A 21,523-nucleotide genomic window follows, 5' to 3' on the forward strand; every position below is an offset into this window, starting at 1 on the left:
CAGGCACACACAGGTAGAGATGAGAGACAGTATCATAACATTATGCAATGTTGGATGATAGCTGTAGCATCTAGAATCGAGCCTTTATATCCCCCTGAACAGTTAACATCAGAATTAGAGAGGCTAAACTGTTCCTAGATCTGTGCCTTATGGGCAGATTCAAGCCAAAGCAAGTCTGACACATGGAGAAATTAAGTCACCAAGCACTGTGTAGAAATCCAGCTAAAGACTGATACCAAACTATAGTAACCTGGTTGGACACATGATTGCAAAACAACTCTTTATTATTGTCAATCAGCCTCAAATCTGTTAACTAAGAAAGATGTGTCTACGCAGATACAGTGCATTCGGAAAGTGTTCAGACCCCTTGACTTCTTCCACATTTTGATGCGTTACAACCTTATTGTAAAATTGATTACATCGTTTTTTCCACTCATCAATCTACACCCATAATGACAAAGCAAAAATACTTTAGACATTTTTTAAAATGTATGAGATATCACATTAACATTCAATACATTTAAGTATTCAGACCCTTTACTCTGTACTTTATTGAAGTACCTTTGGCAGCGATTACAGCCTCAAGTCTTCTTGAGTATGACGCTACAAGCTTGGCACACCTGTATTTGGAGAGTTTCTCCCATTCTTCTCTGCAAATCCTCTCAGGCTCTGTCAGGTTGGATGGGGAGTGTTGCTACACAGTTATTTTCAGGTATATCCAAAGATGTTCAAGCGGGTTCAAGTCGGGCTATGGCTGTGCCACTCAAGGACATTCAGAGACTTGTCCCGAAGCCACTCCTGCATTGTCTTGGCTGTGTGCTTAGGGTCAATCTCCTTTTGGAAGGTGAACCTTCGCCCCCAGTCTGAGGTCCTGAGTGCTCTGGAGCAGGTTTTCATCAAGGATCTCTCTGTACTTTGCTCTGTTCATCTTACCCTCGATCCTGACTAGTCTCCCAGTCCCTGCCGCTGAAAAACATCCCCACAGCATGATGCTGCCACCATCATTGAAATTCAGGCCAAAGAGTCTTGTTTCTCATGGTCGGAGTCCTTTAGGTGCCTTTTGGCAAACTCCAAGCGGGCTGTCATGTGCCTTTTACTGAGGAGTGGCATCAGCCTGTCTACTCTACCACCTAATTGGTGAACTGCTGCAGAGATGGGAGAACCTTCCAGAAGGACAACCATCACCACAGAGGAACTCTGAAGTTATGTCAGTGACCATTGGTTCTTGGTTACCTCCCTGACCAAGGTCCTTCTCCCCTGATTGCTCAGTCTATGTAGAGTCTTGGTGGTTCCAAACCTCTTCCATTTAAGAATGATGGAGGCCACTGTGTTCTTAGGGTCCCTCAATGCTGCAGACATTTTTTGGTACCTTTCCCCAGATCTTTGCCTCAACACAATCCTGTCTCGGAGCTCTACGGACAATTCCTTCGACCTCATGTCTTTGGCTTTGTTTTTACTCTGATATACTGCCAACTGTCGGACTGTATATAGACAAGTGTGTGCCTTTCCAAATCATCTCCAATCAATTTAATTTACCACAGGTTGACTCCAAGTTGTAGAAACATCAACAAGTATGCTCAATGGAAACAGGACGCACCTGAGCTCAATTCCGAGTCTCATAGCAAAGGGGTTGAATACTTATGTACAGTTGAAGTCGGAAGTTTCCATACACCTTAGCCAAATACAATTAAACTCAGTTTTTCACAATTCCTGACATTTAATCCTAGTAAAAATTCCCAGTCTTAGGTCAGATAGGATCACCACTTTATTTTAAGAATGTGAAATGTCAGAATAATAGTACAGAGAATGATTTATTTCAGCTGTTATTTCTTTCATCACATTCCCAGTGGGTTAGAAGTTTACATACATTCAATTAGTATTTGGTAGCATTGCCTTTAATAAGTTTAACGTGGGTCAAAACGTTTCGGGTAGCCTTCCACAGGCTTCCCACAATAAGTTGGGTGAATTTTGGCCCATTCCTCCTGACAGAGCTGGTGTAACTGAGTCAGGTTTGTAGGTGTCCTTGCTCGCATACGATTTTTCAGTTCTACCCACAAATGTTCTATAGCATTGATGTTAGGGCTTTGTGATGGCCACTCCAATACCTTGACTTTGTTGTCCTTAAGCCATTTTGCCACAACTTTGGAAGTATGCTTGGGGTCATTGTGCATGTGGAAGACCCATTTGCGACCAAGCTTTAACCTCCTGACTGATGTCTTGAGATGTTGCTTCAATGTATCCACATAATTTTTCATCCTAATGATGCCATCTACTTTGTGAAGTGCTCCAGTCCCTCCTGCAGCAAAGCACCCCCATAACATGAGCATGATGCTGCCACCCCCTTTGAAACCACAGTTGTGGCTGTTCCTTGACTTGCAAGCCTCCCCCTTTATCCTCCAAACATAACAATGGTCATTATGGCCAAACAGTTCTATTTTTGTTACATCAGACCAGAGGAGATTTCTCCAAAAAGTACGATCTTTGTCCCCATGTGCAGTTGCAAACCGTAGTCTGGCTTTTTTTATGGCGGTTTTGGAGCAGTGGCTTCTTCCTTGCTGAGCGGCCTTTCAGGTTATGTCCTTAAAGGACTCATTTTACTGTGGATATAGAGGCTTTTGTACCTGTTTCCTCCAGCATCTTCACAGGTTTTTTTTGCTGTTGTTCTGATTGATTTGCACTTTTCACACCAAAAGTTTCATCTCTAGGAGGCAGAACGCGTCTCCTTCCTGAGCAGTATGACAGCTGCGTGGTCCCATGGTGTTTATACTTGCGTACTATTGTTTGTACAGATGAACGTGGTACCTTCAGGCGTTTGGAAATTGCTTCCAAGGATGAACCAGACTTGTGGAGATCTACAATTGTTTTTCTGAGGTCTTGGTTGATTTCTTTTGATTTTCCTATGATGTCAAGCAAAGAGGCACTGAGTTTGAAGGTAGGCCTTAAAATACATCCACAGGTACACCTCCAATTGACTCAAATGATGTCAGTTAGCTATCAGAAGCTTCGAAAGCCATTTTCTGGAATTGTCCAAGCTGTTTAAAGGCACAGTCAACTTCTGACCCACTGGAATTATGACACAGTGAATTATACGTTAAATAACATGTCTGTAAACAATTGTTGGAAAAATTACTTGAGTCATGCACAAAGTAGATATCCTAACCAACTTGCCAAAACTATAGTTTGTTAACAAGAAATGTGTGGAGTAGCTGAAAAACGAGTTTTAATGACTCCAGTTTAAGTGTATGTAAACTTCAGACTTGTAAATAAGGTGATCTGTTTTTTATATTGAATACATTTGCAAAAAAATCTAAAAACCAGTTTCTTCTTTGTCATTATGGGGTATTGTGTGTAGATTGACGAGGACATGTTTTTATTTCATCCATTTTAGAATAAGGCTGTAATGTAACAAAATGTGGAAAAAGTTGCAGGGTCTGAAAACTTGCCGAATGAACTGTATGTACATGTGTGAGGGAGGGAAAGATTTTATTATGAATTTGTGTCTATGACTAAAAAGCCAGCGTGTGATTCCCTGCTGTGCGTGTGTGCGTTTGTGGGATCAGTGATGTGGATCCAGCATAGGGAATGTCCGTTAGTGTACTGGTCTGACAGCACAGCACCGTGGACTCTCATCTCCTACATTAATTGTCAACTGCCTGCTGTGCTCCTGAACATGTGAGCCACATATGAATGTCTTGTCTTCTCTCTCCCGAAACAGTGGCTGTAGATTAATGATTTGTTTAGGGAGCTGCTTCCTTGCCTGAACTGTCATGGGCACGTGAGCAGAGGGTTGGCCTCAATTATGTTTCAATACAGAATATTTAGGGGATGGATTGCCATATAAGTAATCAACTAGAAAGATTCTCATAGAAAAGAAACAAGAATGCATTGGTGAGTTAAACACGTATTGCACATGGGATAATTACCAATGTGCAGACATTCTCAAACAAGTACACACACCACACACACACACACACACAGCTGCTAGAAGACACTCTACACACATACACACACATGCACATTTACACACAAACCTAGTGTGACTATTGGAGGACAGGCTCTCCCATGGTTGAACGCTGCAGCCGGTCACAGCGAATGCAGCTCCACAGCTACCGTCCAGCCTGCCCAGCAGATCCTTGGCTGCGTTCTCTGCGGTCTTCCTGCAGTCGTGGGCCCTCTTCAGGATCTGAGTGATGCTCTCCTCTCCCGACTGCTCACCTGCACACACACACACACACACACACACACACACACACAGACGGACACAGACAGACAGAACTGTCAAATAACTTGCATTCGCTGCAGTCATTTTAGGGCTCTCACAAGGCCAATGAGATATGCCATATGGACAAAATGATCGAATGGAGCATTCAAACTGACAATGTGAATATGGCTACAAAAGGCTATAAATACTGTATGTAAAGTTGGTCAGCATTAGATGAATACGTTTATTTAAATTTTATTTAACCTTTATTTAACTAGACAAGTCAGTTAAGAACAAATACTTATTTACAATGACGGCCTACCCTGGCCAAATCCTCCCCTAATGACCCTGGGCCAATTGTGCGCCGCCCTACGAGACTCCCGATCATGGCCGGTTGTGATACAGCCCGGGATCGAACCAGGGTCTGTAGTGCCACCTCTAGCACTGAGATGCAGTGCCTTAGAACGCTGCACCACATCCATTTGAATTCAATCACTTTTTTACAGCATCCCATCTTAGAAGTGGACAGAAAGTAACTTTTTGGACCCGAATACCAAAACATTCGTGTTGAAAGTTGACCCATTTTGCATACCCCATACCATGAGACATCCATGCCTTTATCATTTGAAAAGACAAACAATTGAGTTTGATATCATTTAAAAGTTGTACAAACTACATTTTATTATTTCATAAAAAAATGTTATAATAAAATTTGCAATTTTTTACATTTAACATCAATTATCCGCAAAAGATATATAAACAAATATATATATATATATATTGTCACATACACCGGATAAGTCGTTTTACAGGGTCAGCCATAGTAGTACGGCGCCCCTGGAGCAAATTAAGGTCAAGTGCCTTGCTCAAGGGCACAGATAGATTTTTAGTTGGTTCGGGTATTCGAACCAGCAACCTTTTGGTTACTGGCCCAATTGGCCCAATGCTCTAACCGCTAGGATACCTGCTGCCAAAAACATGTAAACTCTGGGTTTTTTCATATTCGCATATGTTGTAACTTAGACCTTATTTCACATCTGAGGTTTTTGTGTTGTTCCCGCCATCAGTTGAGACAAAACATGCTCTTGAATGCAGGGTGGGTGTCATTTCAAATCATAGAAATAGAATTCATAGAATGGGTCTACCGCAATTTAGCTGGTATATCACTGACATTTTTAATTAATTGAAATTGTAACTTCTAATTACTACAACAACCCACCGTCAAATGTCAACTTAAATGTTTGTCTATTTTATTATCTATATTTCCATGATTTCAATAGGTTTCCTATGGAGAATTGAAAGTATAATTTAAAACGACAGACATTCCCATTCAAGTCAGCATTCTCTTATGTGTGGACCTGCAACCATCTTTGTGGTACCATTTGAAAGCTGACATATCAATTTTGTTCCCATTTTAGTACATTCATCAGGCAAAACATGACACCAACTCGGTATTCAAGAACATGTGTCGCAACCAATGGCGGTCACATCACAAGAACCTTAGATTACGTAAAATAGGATCTAAGCTACAACATACAGTACCAGTCAAAAGTTTGGACACACCTACCGATTCAAGGGTTTCTCTTCATTTTTACTATTTTCAACATAGAATAATAGTGAAGACATTAAAACTATGAAATAACACATATGGAATCATGTAGTAACCAAAAAAGTTTGAAACATTCAAAAGATATTTTATATTTGAGATTCTTCAAAGTAGCCACCCTTTGCCTTGATGACAGCTCTTGACATTCTCTCAACCAGCTTCACCTGGAATGCTTTTCCTACAGTCCCGAAGGAGTTCACACATATGCTGAGCACTTGTTGGCTGCTTTTCCTTTGCTCTGCGGTCTACACTCATCCCAAACCATCTCAATTGGGTTGAGGTCGGGTGATTGTGGAGGCCAGGCCATCTGATGCAGCACTCTCCTTCTTGGTCAAATAGCCCTTACACAGACTGGAGGAGACGTTATATTTTTTGGTTACTACATGATTCCATATGTGTTAAACCCTGGAATGAGTAGGTGTGTCCAAACCTTTGACTGGTACTGTATGTAAATATAAAAATTAACAGCTTAATAATTGCCATTAAAGGTTAATTAACCCCTTAGACTAGTGGAAATTGGCCTATATGGATAGGGACAAATTTAAATGTTTGTAACAGAAGAACTGTAAAAGTATATGAGTTTTTAAATATGGAAATGTGAAGTGCACATTTGGACTCATGGGTGTGTGGTTTGCTTGTATGACATCAAAGCGGTATTTAATATAATCCTCAACGTCTCATCTTTCAGAACACATCGACTCCTCTCAATTTACAGTATTTTCCTAACTCAGACAACAAAAAAATGTGCAAAAGTAGCCTAATTAGCAGGAGGGATGGGGGCTTCTTGTCGCGCACAGTGCTCAGGTTTATAACAGATGTCAGTCAAAACCGATCCTGCGCTGTTAAGAGGAGAACCTGAGCACTGTGTTCCAATTTCGGCGAGGCGCCTATCAATGACAAATCTGACATACATCTGAAAGGGCTGTGAGTGGAAAGAGATTTTTTTTTAAAGAGGAAACATTTCATTTTTTCTCCAGATTTTTTTGTTTTGTTTGACAGCCCTGTTTGTAAGCTTTTAAATTATATAAAATTCAACCGTTTATCCTTTCCAGTGCTGAAGACATGGATGTCTCATGTTATGGTAGGGTATGCAAAATGGGTCCACTTTGAGCACCTTAATCTCTTGAATAGTTTGGCATTCAGTTCCAAAAAGTAACTTACTGAGCACTTCTACAATGGGAAAAATATGTATGGAAGATTTCATTCAAATAAAAAGGGGTGCTGTCAAAAAGTGATTGAATTCAAATGGATTTACCCTAAGGGGATGTTCTTCTGAGAGAGTGTTTTTGTGTTGAAGGGGAAAAGGTGAGGTTGGGAGTGGGGGAAGTGTGTGAGACAAGGGAGTCATGAGGCATGACATGCCTCACTGAAGACATGACACCTGTCAACAGCCGAAGGAGAGTTGGGGAAGGAGGGAAACAAATGAGTAGGATATAGATGTTTATGATGGGCGGATGAGAGTAGTGAATAGGGAAGAGGAGTGATGGAGGAGAGGTTTGTGAAGGAATTAAATGGGTGAGTGGAGCAGTTTGTGAAAGAGTAATAAATTAGAAGTGTGTGCTTTTGGGAGGTGGCCTCTTTGCTTTGATTGGTTGGAGGAGTTCAACTGTGGGTCTTTTAATGCAGGGAGGAGCAAACCAGCACTGATCAAAGAACAAACAAGCCTGTGTGGGCATGAAGTGTGACTCACCTACAGTCCCCACTCCGGCAGCTCTGAACTGGCCAAGTACCAGGCTCTGTTCACTCTCCGCCAGGGCTAACAGCAGCTCATAGGCCTCTATACACTGTTCACTGAGGAAAAAACACATGCAAATCAGTTAACACACACACACACTAGCTCAAAGGCCTCTATACACTGACCGACAGAAAACACAACCCATTTGCACTACTAAATGAGAACGCACATAAGCTCTCTCTCCCTCTTTCCCGCGCTCTCTCACAAACACAAGGAATGTGGAGGCCTCTCGCTTCCACTTATCCTTCCTCTGTGTTGCCCTTTCATCGTGTTCAAAAGGAACGCGGCCGAGAGGTGCTGATGTCTATTTAACTACAGTCATCATAGCGCGTGCGTGTTTGCCTGGGGCCCGGGGATGGAAGAAAAACAGCGAGGCACTATCGTTTAATCAGGTAATGATTACACACCAGGAAAAAATCCTCCTTTTCTCCAAACAAATACAGAGAGAGCAATTAACTATTAAGCCTAAACACGTGTCATCCACAGAGGAAGTCTGAAGCCTGCATTTAATTTTAAACATTTAACGTCGCTAAGTTATTTTCTCCTCATAGCTAGTCTATATTTGTTGTATGTGTGTCAAATCAAATCAAATCACATTTTATTTGTCACATACACATGGTTAGCAGATGTTAATGCGAGTGTAGTGAAATGCTTGTGCTTCTAGTTCCGACAATGCAGTAATAACCAACAAGTAATCTAGCTAACAATTCCAAAACTACTACCTTATAGACACAAGTGTAAGGGGATAAAGAATATGTACATAAAGATATATGAATGAGTGATGGTACAGAGCGGCATAGGCAAGATACTGTAGATGGTATTGAGTACAGTATATACATATGAGAAGAGTATGTAAACAAAGTGGCATAGTTAAAGTGGCTAGTGATACATGTATTACATAAAGATGCAGTAGATGAGTACAGTATATACGTATACATATGAGATGACTAATGTAGGGTATGTAAACATTATATTAGGTAGCATTGTTTAAAGTGGCTTGTGATATATTTTACATAATTTCCCATCAATTCCCATTATTAAAGTGGCTGGAGATGAGTCAGTGTGTTGGCAGCAGCCACTCAATGTTAGTGGTGGCTGTTTAACAGTCTGATGGCCTTGAGATAGAAGCTGTGTTTCAGTCTCTCGGTCACAGCTTTGATGCACCTGTACTGACCTCGCCTTCTGGATGATAGCGGGGTGAACAGGCAGTGGCTCGGGTGGTTGTCGTCCTTGATGATCTTTATGGCCTTCCTATGACATCGGGTGGTGTAGGTGTCCTGGAGGGCAGGTAGTTTGCCCCCGATGATGCGTTGTGCAGACCTCACTACCCTCTGGAGAGCCTTACGGTTGTGGGCGGAGCAGTTGCCGTACCAGGCGGTGATACAGGCCGACAGGATGCTCTCGATTGTGCATCTGTAGAAGTTTGTGAGTGCTTTTGGTGACAAGCAGAATTTCTTCAGCCTCCTGAGGTTGAAGAGGCGCTGCTGCGCATTCTTCACGGTGCTGTCTGTGTGGGTGGACCAATTCAGTTTGTCTGTGATGTGTATGCCGAGGAACTTAAAACTTACTACCCTCTCCACTACTGTTCCATCGATGTGGATAGGGGGGTGTTCCCTCTGCTGTTTCCTGAAGTCCACCATCGTCTCCTTAGTTTTGTTGACGTTGAGTGTGAGGTTATTTTCCTGACACCACACTCCGAGGGCCCTCACCTCCTCCCTGTAGGCCGTCTCGTTGTTGTTGGTAATCAAGCCTACCACTGTTGTGTCGTCCGCAAACTTGATGATTGAGTTGGAGGCGTGCGTGTCCACGCAGTCGTGGGTAAACAGGGAGTACAGGAGAGGGCTCAGAACGCACCCTTGTGGGGCCCCAGTGTTGAGGATCAGCGGGGTGGAGATGTTGTTGCCTACCCTCACCACCTGGGGGCGGCCCGTCAGGAAGTCCAGTACCCAGTTGCACAGGGCGGGGTCGAGACCCAGGGTCTCGAGCTTGATGACGAGCTTGGAGGGCACTATGGTGTTAAATGCCGAGGTGTAGTCGATGAACAGCATTCTCACATAAGTATTCCTCTTGTCCAGATGGGTTAGGGCAGTGTGCAGTGTGGTTGAGATTGCATCGTCTGTGGACCTATTTGGGCGGTAAGCAAATTGGAGTGGGTCTAGGGTGTCAGGTAGGGTGGAGGTGATATGGTCCTTGACTAGTCTCTCAAAGCACTTCATGACGACGGAAGTGAGTGCTACGGTGCGGTAGTCGTTTAGCTCAGTTACCTTAGCTTTCTTGGAAACAGGAACAATGATGGCCCTCTTGAAGCATGTGGGAACAACAGACTGATAGGGATTGATTGAATATGTCCGTAAACACACCAGCCAGCTGGTCTGCGCATGCTCTGAGGGCGCGGCTGGGGATGCCGTCTGGGCCTGCAGCCTTGCGAGGGTTGACACGTTTAAATGTTTTCCTCACGTCGGCTGCAGTGAAGGAGAGTCCGCATGTTTTGGTTGCGGGCCGTGTCAGTGGCACTGTATTGTCCTCAAAGCGGGCAAAAAAGTTATTTCGTCTGCCTGGGAGCAAGACATCCTGGTCCGTGACGGGGCTTGTTTTCTTTTTGTAATCCGTGATTGACTGTAGACCCTGCCACATACCTCTTTGTGTCTGAGCCGTTGAATTGAGATTCTACTTTGTCTCTATACTGACGCTTAGCTTGTTTGATTGCCTTGCGGAGGGAATAGCTACACTGTTTGTATTCGGTCATGTTTCCGGTCACCTCGCCCTGATTAAAAGCAGTGGTTCCCGCTTTCAGTTTCATGCGAATGCTGCCATCAATCCACGGTTTCTGGTTTGGGAATGTTTTAATCATTGCTATGGGAACGACATCTTCAACGCACGTTCTAATGAAATCGCTCACAGAATCAGCGTGTTCGTCAATGTTGTTGTTTGATGCAATACGAAACATATCCCAGTCCACGTGATGGAAGCAGTCTTGGAGTGTGTGTGTGTGTGTGTGTGTGTGTGTGTGTGTGTGTGTGTGTGTGTGCGTGCGTGTGTGCGTGCGTGTGTGCGTGCGTATGTTTTGATGGATGACGCTAAAAGGGCAGACCATTTACACACATAAACACACATCCCCGCACACACAACCTCGACTCCAGTCCCCTGCTAGTTCAGCTGTACCAAAACAAACCCTGTGGATACTTTTACACACTTTAATAGCTCACGCCAACACTACGAGCTAGTCACTCTCTCAAGAACGCAAATACACACACAGCAAGTTTCTGCCTGCAAAAACACCATAAAGTAGCCGGGATTATCAACATACACCACAGTGTTCCTCTTTTTGATGTTTCAATCTTATGATTATAGTTTTAGTCACAAGCATTCACTGGCATAGATCATATACAAATGCAGCCATGCACGCATACACACAGCCAAACACACACTCACTTGCTGTCCTCCAAGCCCTCTATTGATTCTTTATAACATTACACTGCTTTCCAGACTGCTGATTAATACCACCGTTTACTAGCTTGGCTACACACTGCTTTTTAAATACATACAGAGTCCAACTCTCTCTCACAGACACAGAGAGAGAGACACAGAGAGAGAGAGACAGAGAGACAGAGAGACAGAGAGACAGAGACAGAGACAGAAAGAGAAAGGGAGAGAGAGACAGCGAGAGCTCCTTGGAGATTCTTCCACCAAATATTAAATGCACACATACACACACCACTAGGGGAATGTTCACCAGTAAACTACCAGAATTGCAGTATCTTTCAAGAATTTAATTTAATTTATCACAAGACATCTAGGGTAGGTGATAATCTCTGGCTCTCTGTGTGGTCTTATCACATGTAAAATATACCGAACAAAGATATAAAAGCAACATGCAACAATTTCAAAGATTTTACAGATTTGCAGTTCACATAAGGAAATCAGTCAATTGAAATATATCAATTAAGCCCTAATCTATTGATTTCACATGACAGGGAATACAATGCAATTTTATTCTTTGTCCGTAACTTATGTTCGTTGTCCATAACTTATGCCCGCCCATACCATAACCCAACGCCACCATGGGGCACTCTGTTCACAACATTGTCAGCAAACCGCTAGCCCACACGACACCATACACGTGGTCTGCGGTTGTGAGGCCGGTTGGAAGTAATACCAAATTCTCTAAAATGACATTGAAGGCGGTTTTTGATAGAGAAATTAACATTAAATTCTCTGGTAACAACTTTGGTGGACATTCCTGCGGTGTGCATGCCAATGGCACGCTCCCTCAAAACTTGAGACATATGTGGCATTGTCTTTTGTGACAAAACTGCACATTTTAGAGTAGCCTTTTATTGCCCCCGGCACAAGGTGCACCTGTGTAATGATCATACTGTTAATTAGCTTCTTGATATGGCACACCTGTCAAGTGGATGGATTATCTTGGTAAATGTGTGCACAACATTTTGGAACATGGAATATGTCTGGGATCTTTATTTAAGCTCATGAAACATGGGACCAACACTTTACATGTTGCGTTTATATTTCTGTTCAGTATATACGAATACATTTTTGAATACATAATTCAAGTATAAATTACCTAAATTCTGATCGATTGGCATAGATTTTCTGTTAATTACCAAAATTACTGAAGATTCCGGTAGCTTTGCAATCCTACACACCACACTCCCCCATCCAATGAAAGACTATATCTCTCCCCAAATGGCCCAATGGGGTGCCCTCGCTGACATCCCACTTGGCGGGGCTGAAATTCAATCAAAGCACTGACATCTGGGCCTCTAGTGAACAACAAACCAGACACAGATGGCCAAACCCTCTCTCCCTCCAGGTACAAACACACTACAGTCCCCCACATCACATAAAATCAATGGCTTTATGAATATATCATACAGGGAAAAACACACAGTATGAATCTTAGTGTGTGTTTGTGTTTTTAATGGAACTGGTGTTATATTAATAATGCATTTGAGGACTATTCAAGTGTTGTGTACTCTGGTGTAATAGGCAAGACTAATAATTCTCTTTATTGGCTATAATGTTTCTATTTATGTATCGGTCATCTATCTTTGTATCTGTTAATTCATCTACTCATAGCTTTGCTTTGAGGCAATCTGTCTCCCTGAGACATGCTACGCAGAATGCTGTGAGAAACACACATAACGTTACCATGCCACCACAATATTACATTCAGCCAATATCAACAGCTGAAAATACAACATATTTCCATTTCAGTTTGCTTAAACTTTGCCATACAAGAAAAGGATTAACAGCCTTTCTGCAACTCATAACATCCCCACAGGATTATCATGGTTGGATGATTAGCATGATGCTAATTAGAAATACCACTTAGATTAGATCTGTTTTTCCCTTTCGTATCTCGTTAGCGTTGCTGAATGGGCACCTTCGGGGCACCTTATTAGAGAGGGGCCAAGGGCCGTACACAAACACACTTGATTGACCAAGGGGATGCGAATACTAATAAGATGCAAATGGCCGCTACCGTATGGAACCTACAAAAAGGCCCTGACCTCGAAGAGTACAGCTTAATTGTAATTACTGGAGGAGGCTTCTAACGAGGAACATTAGTGTGGTTCTGATGTTTACAACTTGATAAGGTGTTTGTTAGCTATGCAAGGCTCAGAGTAGGCTTGGTTTTATGAGTGGAGCAGGGAATTTGCATTCAGGCTTTCACCCTGTTGGTGTGTTTCTTTCTGGCTGATGCGTGAATCCAACCAGGACTGCGCAAATGTCTTATATATGTTACATGCTCCATTAGGTTAGGCATTGCTGTGTGTGTGTGTGTGTGTGTGTGTGTGTGTGTGTGTGTGTGTGTGTGTGTGTGTGTGTGTGTGTGTGTGTGTGTGTGTGTGTGTGTATACCTGTACTGCAGTGCCAGTCGCAGGGCGGTGGCATTAGATTCGTATTTGCCCACCAGCATGCTCATCCTCTCTGCGTTGCCCTTACACTCCTCTAACGTGATGGTCAGCAGGTCATTCTGAGACTTCAGATGCTCGATGCGGCTGGAACACAAACACACACACAAAATCATCATTGGGGTACATTTATTGTATAAAGTGCCTGTCATATCTCAAAGCATATCTCAATATCTCACATTGCGACTCACCCATCCACCAGCGATATAAAGCACCCACCTGGGTGATTCACGGCATCCATTTTGTGCCAGGTCGCTCATCACACATCATCTATTGCAGTTTAAGTGAGTGCTAGGGGAGAAAGGGACAGGGAAACTATAGCCACCCCCCACTACAGAACTCAAATGGCCTTGGTTTTATGGGTAGATTATGTGAGAGTAGCTAATGACGCGTAACTATCCATCTAATCAAGGACATCGATAAAGCACTCTGGGCTTAATTAAGAGAAAATAGTGTGTCAGCAGCCTGGTCGTTAGTGGTAAACGTATGGGATATCCCATACAACACATGTGCCAAATAACAACCTTAAAGGGATAGTACACACCAAAATGTAAAGTTTCAAAGTTTTGTCACAGATTATCAGGTGCTGATCTTTCCCATTAATTTTGGATCGACTCCATTACACCAATTCTGGTTGGATTTTAAGGTGAACTATCCCTTTAAGCAGTGGTGACCCATCAATTTGTTTGTTTGTTGTTGTTGCCTGTTTAGCATGTTATTTGGGCATTAATTTGTGTCACATATCAGTTTGCAAACAATGTAAAAACACATTTATTGAGTGAATAAAGCCACATACAAACATGGTCTCTTTCTTGCTTTCTTGAGTAAGGCAGCTCCAAAAATCAGGTGTTTTAGCCTAGCTCAGTGCTCCCTGTGGTGGAGGAGCAGCCGTCGGAACATACAGAGCGTAGGCATTGGTAATCTTCTTCAGTTGCGCTGTGATTGACTCAGTGTTCTGTCACTCATGGGGACACTACATCACCTCACTACTGGCAAATCCTTTTTTTATGAAGAGAAATTATAGATAAAACGTATCGGTGCTCAATGGCCATTGGACATAAACATTACACAACAACTTTGTAAATCGCAAATTCAACAATGAGTAGATTTGGAAGGAATCAGTGGCTAACTATTTTGCTTCCCCTGCCTGCTATTCAGTGGAGAGGGTGTGTGGTCCAAGTCTGGGTTTAACGGTTTAAAACATCTGTCTGAAAGGGTCTATTTTCCAAGCTTAAAATGATAAACATTCACACGCAACACCATGTAAGAAAAGGTTGAATAGATTGACCATGCTGTCAGTCCAGCATGACTTCTGCCGCTTTCAAAACAACTGGAAACTCAGAACTGGGAAATCTCAGACTTCAGTGAGTTCAAGACAACTCAGAAAAAAACGAGCTCAATTGGGAAAATACATTTTGAACTCATCCAACTCAGAATTCCAAGTTAAGAACTCGGGCCTCTTTCTAGAGCTCCGACCTAATGTCACGATTCACTGGCATCATGATTAGACCTTGTTTTTTCCCCCGAGCTCCCAGTTGTTTTGAAAGCATGATAAAGCCAGAGAACACCAGACTTTGATGACAATATTTTCCCACAAGAAGACCCGCCGCGCCACCTTCCTGTTCAAGTGAGCACAGCACAACAATGTGAGTCCAAAAATGTCTTAAAAGCTGCTGCATAAAATATGTAATATGTCAGGGAGTTATGTATACGGTAACTAAGAAAGTAATAATAAGTGTATGTTGTGTAGTAGGCTGTTAGTAGCCCATGTGCCTCACCCTAATAATGTGATCACTTACCCCCTCAGAACTTAGCTTACTGTTCTGACCTGGTGGTGCACATGTAGCCTATCGGCTGCTTAAGAGAAATGTCATCATTGAATATTATAAGAGCTTTATTTGTCTGCTTATATGCCCCCTTTATCTATTCTACAGTTCTGACTTGGTGTACAGGGAGAATACTGTAAGAACGGCCCATGTTCTGAATTCTATTGCTGTGCATTTGAAAAGTGCTGAACAAATATTTATATTGACAACATCCATCTTAGCTTGTTCATTAATGTCTTAAGAGGAAATCCGTAATTATCTGCTCATCGTTCCCTTATGCCATAGTTTGTACATCTCAATTGTTATAGGCATCTTATTCATCATTTAAGGCAATTTTGGAATGATTTCATTGTTTTGCATACTTTGTGTATTATAATCAGCTCATATTTCTTGATGAGGAGGAGATACTATATAATGTTGTTGAATGTATCTGAATTTATCTGAACTAACATCTGATTTTCTGTAGGTGTCCATTTTGAAGGTGCTGAACCAACAGGACTACTTCAAGACTGTTGAAAAAGCATTCCAGGTGAAGCTGGTTGAGAGAATGCCAAGAATGTGCAAAGCTGTCATCAAGGCAAAGGGTGGCTACTTTGAAGAATCTCACATATAAAATATATTTTGATTGTTTAACACTTTTTTGGTTACTACATGATTCCATATGTGCTATTTCATAGTTTTGATATATTCACTATTATTCTACAATGTAGAACATTTTTTAAATAAAATACAGGTGTGTAGGTGTGTCCAAACTGGTACTGTAAATGTAATAATGTTTGTGCAAAATTCATTTTGGCATTTGTTATTATTGAAGGAGAATGTGGTTCTTATCGACTTACACAAATCCACAAGAAGTCAGTAGTAACCACATTTGTTTAAGCAAGTCAACCATATCGGCTATGGTTATTAAAAAGGCAGTAAATGAGGTTAAATGAACTGTATCTTTACACCACAGCGCAACACCATGGAGGATGTCAATACCACAGTTGACATTATAAACATGTCTCTTTATTTTAATCCTAAACCAATCCCAAGCAAATGTGTGTATTCGATTGTATTATTCTTTCCATCTGTCCAAGTGTTCTCTATACAAAATAACTCCAAATCTAATGCTTGCGTTATACTGAAGTATGGTTACTGTCATTGCATTTTTGCATCAATGACGTGATAAAGTATTGCTTAAAAGTGGAACTGACAGAGTTTTAACTACTTTACAGATATGAAACAGACAATCATAATATCAGTCATAAATATGAAATTCCCAGATTATGCTACAAAACCAACTTTATAAGAGGTTTTAAAAATAGGTAAAATTTGACAAAAAATTCCATGATGTAGAGCAAGGTATTGTTGGCAGAATAGATAGTTCAATGCATGATTAATATAATTCACCAATAAATGTCTTGGTTGTCCAGCAAATATTGCTACCAGGTTGTAAATCTTAGATCTGTTTGTTTAATTCCTCCAGCTATCTGGGAAGCAATGTTTCGGTTTCAATGACTCAATATTTTGGACAACAATGGACAAATGTAACCAGGGCTGGGAATCTCAACACAATCAAAGCATGGGCAATGATCACATTGACGAACCCCCCCCCCCCCCATATCGTTTCTCTGTGGCTACAGCTAGAGATGCAGGTGTCATTTGGTTAGCTAGCAAGTAAAAAAACACTAAACATTTGCTGTGAATTCAAAAGAAGAGGCCTCTGAACGATGTCAAATTGATTTGAGAGCTATATGTCATGTGGTTGAGAAGCTATTCATTAACATGCAAAAGTAGGCATTTGAGTTGTAAGACTGTCTCCCTTAACCCTCTGAGTAGGGGAGAGTAATGTTTAAGCTACATTTCGCCTCCGATTAGAAAAGGACGCCGAATTGCAAAAACAAGGGGTGCAATTGTTTTGCTATTGTCAGCTGATTCAGAATATGTAAATTATATCATTCTTGCACGTTCCGATGAAGAGATATTCATATTATTAATGAGTCTGAATCTTTAACATAGAGATAACTACACCGCACGTTGGCAGGCAAGCTGCAGAAGGGCGAGCAGGCTACTATTTCCCATCGTTTAGCAGTGCAATTTTGACAGCCAACTATAAGCTAAAACAGTTTGAGAGGGTTCCCCTACTGTTCTCTCTGTAGATTTTAGCTCATCTCACTCTGGCTAACATTAGTTAATGATCTTGTTATTGTGCATAGGCAACTGAAGGAAACAGCCTACCATTTCATGGCTGTTTGATCAATAAGACTGTTGTTCCCAAAAGACGACTCCCGCGGTATTTATATATTTGCAGAAATATGTGGCTTTTGGCAAATGCTTTCTAATGATTGAAAATCGTGTTGTTGCTACTGCCTGTAAACACACCGTCCAGTTCAAAATGAATGATGGCAAGCCCATGTAAGTAGCTGAATTTGTTGCTAGAATCTATTACCAATAAAAGTAGCTGGGGGGTACTGAAAACTTGTTAAATATTGTAGGCAACACTGCCCATGTGGCAAATGGCTCATTAGCATATAGACCTACTGTAGCTCAGTTGGCTATGGCTCACCGGTATGCATAGACTCCGGTCCTGGATAAGACACATTTTTATTTGGTTTTATTTACTGCAGTGTCTTAATTGTCCAAACGCACAGCCACTTTCCTACTCTATATTGCTATATACATTTCTCAAATGCCTTTCTATTCATCATTACCAAACATTCTATGAATTTATGAAAAGGTGAAAATGACCATATCTAAGTGCTCGCTTGTCAGAAAATGAAAAAAAGGTGTCATATTCTTCCCGGGGGTGTATATAAAAAGATATGAATACGATTTCAGTTTGTTAAAATGCTGTCAGTTCCACTTTAACAGTATTAATTAGGCATGGATGGACCGACGAATGGATAAAAAAATGCTAAGGACATAATAAGGACAATGACAGCATGGTTTGAGTATCACCTGTTGAGTCTCTCTGTCTCCACTTCAAACTCCCTGATCTTGTTCTCAGAGATGGCTGATCCGTGGGAGTAGAGGGTCTGGAAGATCTCCTGGATGTTGGAGCAGTCCTGGAGGGAGTGGGCCAAGTGTTCCGCCACGTTACTGGACACCTGGGAGGAGGAGGAACAGGGTTACATGGTATTTTGGTATTTTATTAGGATCCCCATTACCTGTTGCAAAAGCAGCAGCTACTCTTCCTGGGGTCCACACAAAACAAGAAACATAACATAATACAGAACAGTAATAGACAAGAACAGCTCAAGGACAGACAGGGGGTAGGACAGACATTTACATAGATCTAAGGTCGCCTCCCAGTCTCAAATGGTAACTTATACCATATGAAGTGCACTACTTTTGTGTAAATAGTAAATTGGGGTACAAACAAGGAGAGGAGGGGAGTAGACAGCGCTTCAACCAATGTGAGTCAAGGTGCAGCCAAAAATCACAATGTAAAAACGACACAATAGGAATTCAGTGGGTCAGACTGACTGAGGGCATTTCTTTGTGATCCTCCACTCTCTTAATTCACAGTGTATACAGATAGTGTTTATAATCTTTACTTATACAGGTTAGTCTCCTTGAGATCAAATCTCTTTTTCAAGAGAGACTGTATGCAGAAAGAGACCGGTTTTCTACTAAACTTTACATAATCCGTCGCAGCCTAGTCCCAGAGGAATGCTAACAGTCTGCCTCTCTTTCTCTTTCTTCCCTCTTCCTCTCTTTTTAGTCTATTTTGGAGCAGATGGGTTCCGGCTAAAGACAGAGGAGAATTTTAATGGCCGGAGCTTTCAGGGAAAAGACAAGCCCTGGAATCATTAGGATTGATTTCCAATCACTCACACACGAACACACACCAACAGGAGCGAGGGAGAGAGAAAGAGAGAGAGAGAGAGGGAGGGAGGCACAAGAGAATAAAAGCGCACCAGAAGAGGAAAGTGATAACTGTTAGAGGGGACGTTGGCAGGTCACCTTTAGTGTCAACAAGGCTGTGTAGGTGCCAGGGGAAGGGAACAGTGGGGAATGAGTGACACCAGGTCTGTCACACTTCACTGGAGATACCCATCTCTGACACATCTGCTGATGCTGCTGTTACCTTCGGCCAGCTGCTACAGGGAAATGTGCCCCTCCCTAATGTCGCTCTCTCATACTCTCCCTGTCCACCCCTCTCTCTCTTCCGCTCTCTCTTTCTTACATCCCTCTCTTCCTTTCTTTAAACCCGTTTGCATATTTCCCCTCTCAAAGCCTTCAGTATTGAATATCCATCCAGTATCTCCTTACCCCGATGCTGCTGATCTCTGATCCCAGAACAGGCCTCTCGGTAGAGGAAGACTCTGACCTGGTTTTAGACAGCTTCACCCGCTCTGCCACCTAGCAACAAGACAACACACGCAATACATTACTGTGAATTGCTGATAAAAAGTGCTTGGCCCCTAAAATAAATAAATGTAGGGATTGTACTGGATCTCTAATATATTGAATTCCTTCTGAGGGTCAATGTCAAGGACACACACACAGGAAAGGGGAAGAGCAAAATGGTTGATCAGACTGACTCTTTGATTACAATTCTCCCTCTCTGGCTGGACTAGCTCAAGGCTAGTACACAGATTGGTGTGTGTGTGAGCATGTGTGTGTGTGTGTCATTCAAGTGATAATACAATAAGAGAGAAAAGAGAGATGGAGAACATTCCAGAGGAGAGTTCAGAATATCCCCACAGTGTATGTCCCTCATACGAATGTACAACATCCCATTGTTCCAATTTCATTACTCCATCATTCCAGTACTTTGGTGTTTTGTACCTTACTATGCATGACATAGCGTGTGTGTGCATTCTACCTTGGCCACAGGTATATCGTTACTGCTGCTGCTGGTGCTGAGTTCCCCAGTGCTGGGATTGATGGGGCGGGAGGCGGGGGTGAGACGCCCAGGGCTGGACGGGCCTGCAGACTGGGAGCTCTGGAGACGCGTCTGCAGCTCTCGCACCTGGGGAAAAGACACCATAGAGATACCTTATATCACTATTTTATTGTGAATGTGTTCTATTACATTCTATGGGACACACAGACACACAGGCTGAGGTTCATGGGCGCAGATCTGCTGAGAACACACACATCTGCTTATAATCTCATCATCCAGACGATTTATAGAAGGACTCAGTTTGTTGCTACTTAAGCCACTTCTTGCTCCAGTTTGAGACAATGTGAGGATCCATCTGATCTCTTCAGTGCAGTGGGCAAAGGCAGGAATTTTGGGACAGTGATGATGCAGAGGAAACAGGGTACTTGAGTCCCTCCACTGCTGACAGGCTTCTTCTCTCACTCTATATTAAGCATCAGAGAACTCATGGAAAGACTTGCCAGGTCTTGCAATGAATTTGTTATGCCAGCTTGGATTGGTCAGCATTATGCTTGCAGCTAGTGTACAAAACACATACGCTGTTTAATTGTTGTTATCTCTTCACAACACTACAGCAGTTTAGGCCCTAGGTGTGTGTGCGTGCATGCATGTATGTTGGGTGTGTGTATGTGTGTGTGTCGGAGGGAGAGCGCTTCCTCTGCCAGGAAGAGCGTGAAAAGGAACATTAGTTTGAATGCTGGCCCACTAAAATATAAATAATGACGATACAACGGCCTTTTGTGCTTTACACAGCACCCATTGTACAGACAGAGAGGAAATATATGGAATTATAAATCATTGATGTCGCAAACATACCACACACAGCCATCTACTGGCATGTGCTGTTAGCAGAACGGGATATAGCTGCATACACAGACATGTCAAGATGCCTAAATCATGTTAGCTACCTGCATGTTTTCTATAATATGGCCAATCTTTTACATTGCATATATACACGTGGCATTATAGAAAAGGGTACAGTATATCTACATCATTGTAACTATCTGTACAAACATCAGTACATGTACAGTGGGGCAAAAAAGTATTTAGTCAGCCACCAATTGTGCAAGTTCTCCCACTTAAAAAAATGAGAGAGGCCTGTAATTTTCATCATAGGTACACTTCAACTATGACAGACAAAATGAGAAAAAAAAATCCAGAAAATCACATTGTAGGATTTAAAAAAAATGTAACATCAGCACATGTTGTCTGCAGTATACAGTGCATTCGTAAAGTATTCAGACCGGTCAAATTTTTCAACATTTTGTTGCGTTACAGCCTAACTCTAAAATGTATTAAATATATTTTCCCCCTCTACACACAATACCCCATAAATGACAAAGGAA

The 21,523-nt window shown here is 42.0% G+C and overlaps 1 protein-coding gene across 4 annotated transcripts in view; it reads right to left on the reverse strand.

Annotated features, from left to right (window-relative positions):
• Positions 1-21,523, reverse strand: part of LOC135517938 (colorectal mutant cancer protein) — a 117,840-nt gene that overhangs the window by 10,640 nt on the left and 85,677 nt on the right. For all 4 annotated transcript variants that reach the window (XM_064942672.1, XM_064942673.1, XM_064942670.1 and 1 more), the window contains 6 exons: positions 20,118-20,264; positions 19,562-19,651; positions 18,245-18,393; positions 13,425-13,565; positions 7,498-7,598; positions 4,032-4,215 (listed from right to left, as the gene is read on the reverse strand). In XM_064942672.1, coding sequence (XP_064798744.1) covers positions 4,032-4,215; positions 7,498-7,598; positions 13,425-13,565; positions 18,245-18,393; positions 19,562-19,651; positions 20,118-20,264 — 812 coding nt within the window. The remainder of the gene's footprint in view (positions 1-4,031; positions 4,216-7,497; positions 7,599-13,424; positions 13,566-18,244; positions 18,394-19,561; positions 19,652-20,117; positions 20,265-21,523) is intronic.

This window comes from Oncorhynchus masou, chromosome 28 (genome assembly GCF_036934945.1).
Source record: "Oncorhynchus masou masou isolate Uvic2021 chromosome 28, UVic_Omas_1.1, whole genome shotgun sequence".
NCBI classification, from domain to species: domain Eukaryota; kingdom Metazoa; phylum Chordata; class Actinopteri; order Salmoniformes; family Salmonidae; genus Oncorhynchus; species Oncorhynchus masou.